Below are 7,464 nucleotides of genomic sequence, written 5' to 3' on the forward strand. Positions count from 1 at the left end.
TTGAGTTTGGGCCTAGGCGCCCACTCGGCGCAACATGGGTCCTCCCTTGACCCTACTGAGGGATCTGTCGGATCTAGCTCTGACACACGCTAAGATGACGCTCCTATTCTGAGTCGAGCCCCTCAACTGCTTTCTAGAGCCAGTCTGCCGGCAAGCCTCCTGGGCCCTTAGGCCGGCCCAACACCGTGCTTCCCGGTCGAATGGCCACCCCTTGTGTATTGTATCTTCACCGGAGACGAAGATGTTCGATGTTCACTTCCTTGGAGCAAAGCTAATCGTCGTTGGAGGGATGGATGTTATTGCGAAGGCGATTTCCAACCATTAGTGGTAGACTTTGAGGCAGCTCCAAACCTTCACAAACTATTGGAGGGTAAATCACAAATCGATTCCTCACCAAAACTTCTACCGCCTAGGAGTCTCCAACCTTCAAAAGTAACAAGATCGAATGGGAGCACATTTTTTTCTAGAATTTGCACAAGTGTACATATCATCCATTAATAGAAGAAGTGGGTGAAGAGATCCTCCACCGCGGCTTGCATCGTTTGAAACTTACATCTCACCGCTTGTAGTTACAACCCTGCCGTGGCAGTCTTCACCTAGATAACCTAGCTTACTACTCGCCACTTGCCCGCCTTGATAGCATACCAAAGAAAGAATCGAGGTCCCTCGTGAGAAGCCCATCCGTCTTCCAAGTTCTTCCTTCACGGCTGATGCTCAGAAGTACCTCTCGAGTGGAGGTGGTAGCTCCTTCAAAAACCACATCATTTCTATATTTCCACAGCTCCCAAAGACCCAATGTGATGATGGACTTGAGATCATTGGGCGAGCAGTTGCTGCAAGTCTTTGATGTGCACCCGTTCGAGAATGGGAACACTCGGAACTTGCTCAAATCATGAAAAACGTAAGTCAAAACAGAGAGGATGTGCGGATCCATGCTTGTATGCAATCCCTCAAGTAATCTTAGGATTTTAATTGTTTATCTTCATAAAATATATTCCTTGTACATTGAACCTTTTTATCTTAAAAGAATCTTTTTTTAGGGTTAAGTTTTCTCTTTTGGGAACCAACCGAACGAGAGGCGAATATTTTGGCCATGTATGTTACTATGTGCTAAAGGCACACACATGCACATGAGCCATTCACCCCCGGCACAACAAAGAGGCCGCACAAAACCCTCCTCTCTGATTCTCCAAAGCGGCGGCGCGGTGGGCATGGACGGTGTCGGTATGGCGACACCGCCGGAGGCCAACACTTCGCCCGCGCCCAACGGCGGCGGCTGCGGCGGGATCAGTAAGTTCGTCCAAGATCCCCTTCTCCCTCCCCTCCCCCTCCGGCCCTCCCTCTCCCCTTCTGTCCTTCCCCTGCTGTGCTATTTTCGAGCGTCGGTTCCGGATCCTAGGTTATCTTGTTTCTTGGGCGCCCCAACTTGCTGCTACTACATGTCTTATCAGAACTTGTTGTAGGATGCTAGCATAGAATTTCCCCCGAGATAAAATCCCAAATTTCATCTCCAACATTGCAACGATGTGGTTTCCTGAGCCGTGGTGCGCTTGATTTTCGCGCAGGGGTCGAGAATTGCTACGTCTTCAAGAGCAGGCTGCAGGAGTACGCGCAGAAAGCCGGCCTCATGACGCCGGAGTACCAAACCCTCAAGGAGGGGCCTTCCCATGAGCCAATCTTCAAGTCCAGCGTGGTGATTAACAACGTCAAGTACGACTCGCTACCCGGGTTCTTCAGCCGCAAGGCTGCAGAGCAGTCGGCCGCCGAAGTTGCGCTCATGGAAATCGGCAAGTCTGTGGCGTTACCAACCAATGCAACCATCCCGGCAGTCGTAAGTTGTTGATTGTTTTTTCTTTCTCAAGTCTGGCTGTGCTTATGTGAAATGATTAGAAAGAATATTGTGGGTAGCATATGGTTAGAAATAATTTTGTGTTTAATGTACTCCCTCCGTTCCTAAATATTTGTCTTTCTAGACATTTCAAATGACTACTACATATGGATGTATGTAGACATATTTTAGAGTGTAGATTCACTCATTTTGCTTCGTATGTAGTCACTTGTTGAAATGCCTAGAAAGACAAGTATTTAGGAACGGAGGGAGTAGAAGCTAGTAAGAGGGTGGATGACAATCTATCTTTCTATTCTTTGGTGGTGCTTGGGAAGAACTAACCATCTGGCCCTCTTCAATCATGTAGTGGAAAAATCACCATTTGTGCTGCTGCCTACAGCATTTACATGCTTCCTTATTCCTAAGTATGAGAAACATGCTTCATGGTCCAGTTGTGACGATGCACAGATTGTTTCGACTATATGAATGCCATTATCTTTTGTGTTCCTTGTAGTTAGTCTTTGAATAGTGCCTACAATTTTAGCCATAGTATCTTAAGGTGCATCAGAAAGCTCTTATTTATTTCATTACTTTGCCACATTTAACATATCATTTACTCTCATTTGTTTGTGTTTATTTCTGAAGGAAATTGTTCGTATTTATCCAAGCTCCTCATTCTGCTAGTATCTTTGCTAAACGTAGGATTCAGTTAGTAATGAAGATGCACAACTTCTTTTGCCTCGGTTTCTGAACCATGAACCACGCAATAGGGACCTTTCCGTCCTTGAGAGAAAAATGCATACCTCACAGTACAAGTACTAAATTTTTGATATCATGTCTAAAACCATGCTTTATAGGATTGAGTGTGCTTAATTCGTAGGAGGATGACTGAATTAGAATAATAACAATCTAGTCTCTTTCCTGCTGTGCTTTCTTGACACATCTTACCTTGCTTTCCAGCAAGAAACTGGTCTGTGCAAGAATCTTCTTCAGGAGTATGCTCAGAAGATGAATTATGCTATTCCATCTTATACTTGCAACAAACAAGGTCCATACATATGCACCGTAGAGATTGGTGGAATACAATACATTGGTGCTACAGCACGGACAAAGAAAGAGGCAGAGATAAAAGCTGCCCGAACTGCTCTTCTTGCAATCCAAGGTATTCTTTTCATTTGCTCATTTTGTCCTGATTATTCACTTTTGAAATTGTACCGTTCTCATCCTTTGGGTATTGAGGTTGGACATTGAATCATCCACGGGCTTTATTAGTTGCAGGCCAATCAGAGGGTTGTGCAAATGGTACCACAAAATATATTGTTGTGCCTGGCAAAAGGCAAGGTAAGGAGATCGAGAAAAAGCCTGTTGAAACTCCAAAATCACTTAAGACCAAGAAAGGTGGTTTCAAGAAGCAACGGAACAAGAATAAATTCATCAAGAAGAATGGCCAAGAAGTTAACGAGGAAAAGGATGAAACTGGAGTGCCCGGAGATGCTCATCATTCTGATGTCCCTGTGAAGCCAGCTGTAACAACAGAAGATCCATTGACCAACACTGTAATGATGCAACCTGATGAAGCTGGGCCATTCGAACATGAACCGACCGGTGACACTGCAATGCTGCAACCTGATGAAGACGCTTGGCCATCCGAACATGAACCGACCGGTCACACTGCAATGCTGCAACCTGATGGCGAAGCTACAAAAGTGGAACAGGAGCAACTCAGTGACACAGCAATGCTGCAACCTGATGATGAAGGTGGAAGAGTAGAACATGAGCCACTCAGCAACGCTCCAATGGTGCTACATAATGAGGAAGCTAGAAATGTAAAGCAGGAAGCACTCATCGGCACTGCAATGCCCCAACCTCACGTGGAAGATAGAAGAGTAGGAGCAGAGCCACCTAGAGATGCTGCAATGGTGCAACCTAATGATGAAGCTAGATGCGTAAAGCAGGAGCTACTAATTGACACTGCAATGCCTCTCCCCAATGAGGAGGCCGGAGCAGCTGCAAATCCTGTGCCATTGAGTGACTCCATAACAGCGCAACCTAATGCAGAGACTACAAATATAAATGAGTCACCGAGGAATGCAGCATCAGCGCAACATAATGAAGAAGCTAGGACCGTAAACCAGGAGCCACCCAGCAGTGCTTCGCTGCTGCAGCCAAAGGAACCCAGAGTCGAGATCGGTGAATTTGTTTCTGAAAACAAGGACCAAACTCTGGGAGATGCATCTCGTGAGGCAAATAGGTCCATCGAAGATATGCCAGAAAAGTGCTCAGATAATTCATCTGCTTTTACAAGCGTGGAATAATATTTGCTGTTTGAATCAAAATGCAATGGCCTTCCAATTTTACATCTTGATTTTGCAAACTAGTAAAACCTGAATAGCTGGTTTCTCATTTTAGAAATATAATTGCATAACAGATGGATGTACGTGGACCGACCGAGGTCGGTTGGTGGTCCATGTTGGCCATTAGTTATTAGGAAGCTTGCATGCCTGATGGTATGATCTTGGATCCATGGATGATGTATCTCAAGTTGCTTATCTGATCAATGAACTATTAGTGAACTATTATTAGTTAATAGTCGGTGTTTGTTATCAGCACATGTTATGCCTTCAATTCGAGCGTTAATGGCCAAAATAAATAGTAGCATGCCTAACTTATTTTCAGGTGTATTTGTTTCTTTTGTAACCATGTAACCAAATAAAAAGGGCAGCCCCAGTGCATGTAGCTCCCGCTTGCGCAGGGTCTGGGGAAGGGTCCGACATTTCTGTAAGAGGCTGTTTCCAGGACTTGAACCCGTGACCTCATGGTCACAAGGCAGCAGCTTTACCACTGCGCTAAGGCTCCCCTTCAACCATGTAACCAAATAATAAACAAAATTTTGCCAGATGCGTGGGAGACAATAGCAGGTCTTGCTGCAACTGACATAGCTATTCTGCTGTTAGTGCTAACTTAGCGTATACACAACACCCCTAAACCTCAATCCTGCTATACCCTTGCACCTTCCAGACTTGATTCTCAGACATCACCGTCCTAGCCACTTCTGCAGAATGCCACTCTCCAACATCAGCAAAGACATTCGAAAGCGATACGTAGGCGCCATCACTGCTCGGGGCCATCCTCATGATCTGCTCTGCTGCAAGCACGCCAAGTTCTTTGTTCCCGTGGACCCTACAACCGTTCATCAGGGACCTCCAAACCGCAGGCCATGGTTGGAAAGGCATTACGTCGATCACGCCTTTCGCCTCGCGAAGGAGCCCTTTCCGCGCCAGAAGATCAACCAGGGTAGCAAAGTTGGCCCTCGTTGGATTCATACCCTGACCTTCAGACATCATCAGATTGAACACAACCTTCCCCTCTTCAACTAGCCCAAAATGGCTGCACGCTGATACAATGGCAACAAAAGTAGCTGGGGTGGGGATCAATTGAGCCTGTGTCATATCTTGGTAGAGATTGAGGGCTTCGTTGATCCGGCCATGGTTGGCGTAAGCTGTCAGCATGGTGTTGTACAATATGGCATCGGCACTTACTGATGAAATAGTGGTAATGCACTCTCCGCAGCCGATATGTCACCGCACTTTGCGTACGCATCGACTAGAGCGCTCGCCACGCAGAAGTGCTTCCTGTGCCCCGTCCTGACAACAATTGAATGGATACATCTGGACTGCCGGATCAATGCAGCGTTCGCACAGGCATTCAGGGCTGTAGCTAGGATGAACTCGTCAGGTTTGTTCATTTGGTCACTTCTAAACAAGTCAAAAAGGAAAAGGACCTCATTGTTCAAGCCATGCTTGAGGAATGAAGTGATGATGACACCCCATGACACAAAATCCATCTCGCCAGTGTCCTCAATGACTTTCAGCGCATCCTGAACTGATCCAAACACTGCCTTTGCCTTGATCAGTGAAGTTGACACAAACTGCCGTGAAGCAACACCTTGTTTCAGAATAATTGCATGGAGTTGCTCATGGTTCCTTGCTTCATGAGATTCTCGGAAAGCAGACAAAACAGCTGAATAGGTGAACTCATCTGGTCTTTCATCGAAACAAACCATGCCGCGGAAGAGCCTCATTGCATCTTCAGAACAGCTGTACAGACCATAACCTGCAATCATCTCGTTCCAAGTCACAATGTTTCTGAACTTGAGGTTACAGAAGAAGCCATGTGCGCCGTTGAGTAATCCACATCTCGAAAGCATGTTGATAACTGCATTTGCTACAAGAACATCGTCGGAGTAGCCATGACGATAGGAAAGGCTGAATACCTGAAGACCAAGTGAGGCGTTCTCTTTAGCACCACTCAGCCTCAGCATGATAGAGAAAGTGACTTCATTAGGCTTAGAACCCGATAGCGGCATATCAGCAAAGCAGCATGCAGCTGCTCTATCGTCTTCATCATGCGCGAAACGGGATATCAGTGTGTTCCAAGAAATCGTGTCCTTTTGCCGGATCCTACCAAAAGCAGCCATGGCAATGTCCGTCAGCCCGGAGCTCAAATACATATCGACAAGCGCATTCATCACGGAGGCATCGGACTCAAACATGTTATGGATGACACATCCATGAAGCCGTCGTCCAAAATCCAACTCCCCCGTGATGGAACATGCCTTGAGAGCTGAAACGTAGGTGAACATGTCAGCTTGTAGCCCACATTGATGCATCAGAGCCGCTGCCCTCATCGCGCCATATCCACAGCCATTGGAGACATAGCCATCCAGCATCGCGTTCCAGCACGTCAAGTCTTTGCACCGGACGTCCGCAAATGCGCGCTCCGCAGCAGCAACACGCCCATGTCTGGCATACATGAGCAGCAATGAGCTTCCCAGGAAAGGATCGGCATCCACGCCGACCTTGACCGCGACGCCATGGAGCGAGGCGCCGAACTGGAGCTTGGCACGGGCCGCGGACCGATCACAGGCAGCACGGAGCGCGCTGGCGAGAGAGAACTCGTTCGGGCAGAAGCCGCTCCTCAGCATGGAGACGAACAGCCGGATGCCCAGTTCGGCCGCGCCGCCGCGTGTCGAGGCGGACACCATGGCGGTCCAGGAAACCAGGTTCCTGTGCGGCATTTCGTCGAACACGGCCAGCGCGCCCCCGAGGAGCCCGCTTCTGGAGTAGGAGATGAGGAGGTGGTTCGTGGTGAAGGTGTCGCCGGACATGCCGAGCTTGAGGACCTGCGCGTGGAGGTGCGACGGTGGCCTAGAGGAGCGGGAGGCTGCGGAGAGCGCATTGGTGAGGGCGAGGGGGTCAGGCGATTTGGGCCCGGGGAAGAAGGTGGAGGAACCCCTCGCTTGGGGAAGTAGTGCTGATGCTCTCATCAGTCTTTTGGAACATTGGAGTTTGCAATCACTTAGCAAATAGCCCTCTTATCTTTCTGAGATGGTTGATTTTATATTTCTCTGCTGGGTTGTGCAAATAATGCATGTACTCCAGAATGTGGACTTGTTTGTAACTAATATGAGTGCTACTTCCATCATAATGTATGATGATCTAAACACTCTTACTTTACGGGAGGGTTAATTTTTATGCCATTATTTGTTATGATTTTCCATGTAAGTACCTCCAACTCAGATTGAACAAGTATTTTTCTCAAATATTCCTTTTATTCTTTTCTCAAGATGGTTTTGT

General features: G+C 47.3%; 1 protein-coding gene and 1 pseudogene across 1 annotated transcript; one reads left to right on the top strand and one right to left on the bottom strand.

The window, feature by feature from the left end:
* Positions 1 to 1,112: 1,112 nt before the first annotated feature.
* On the top strand, positions 1,113 to 4,415 carry LOC123103189 (double-stranded RNA-binding protein 8). The gene is made up of 4 exons (XM_044524694.1): positions 1,113 to 1,290; positions 1,566 to 1,831; positions 2,789 to 2,990; positions 3,101 to 4,415. The coding sequence occupies exons 1-4, from the start codon at positions 1,125 to 1,127 to the stop codon at positions 4,141 to 4,143; spliced, it is 1,677 nt and encodes a 558-aa protein (XP_044380629.1). The 5' UTR covers positions 1,113 to 1,124; the 3' UTR covers positions 4,144 to 4,415.
* A 139-nt stretch (positions 4,416 to 4,554) lies between these two features.
* Positions 4,555 to 7,201, bottom strand: LOC123103188 (pentatricopeptide repeat-containing protein At3g05340-like; annotated as a pseudogene).
* Positions 7,202 to 7,464: the final 263 nt, after the last annotated feature.

The sequence above is a fragment of the Triticum aestivum genome, chromosome 5A (genome assembly GCF_018294505.1).
Source record: "Triticum aestivum cultivar Chinese Spring chromosome 5A, IWGSC CS RefSeq v2.1, whole genome shotgun sequence".
In the NCBI taxonomy this organism is placed as follows: domain Eukaryota; kingdom Viridiplantae; phylum Streptophyta; class Magnoliopsida; order Poales; family Poaceae; genus Triticum; species Triticum aestivum.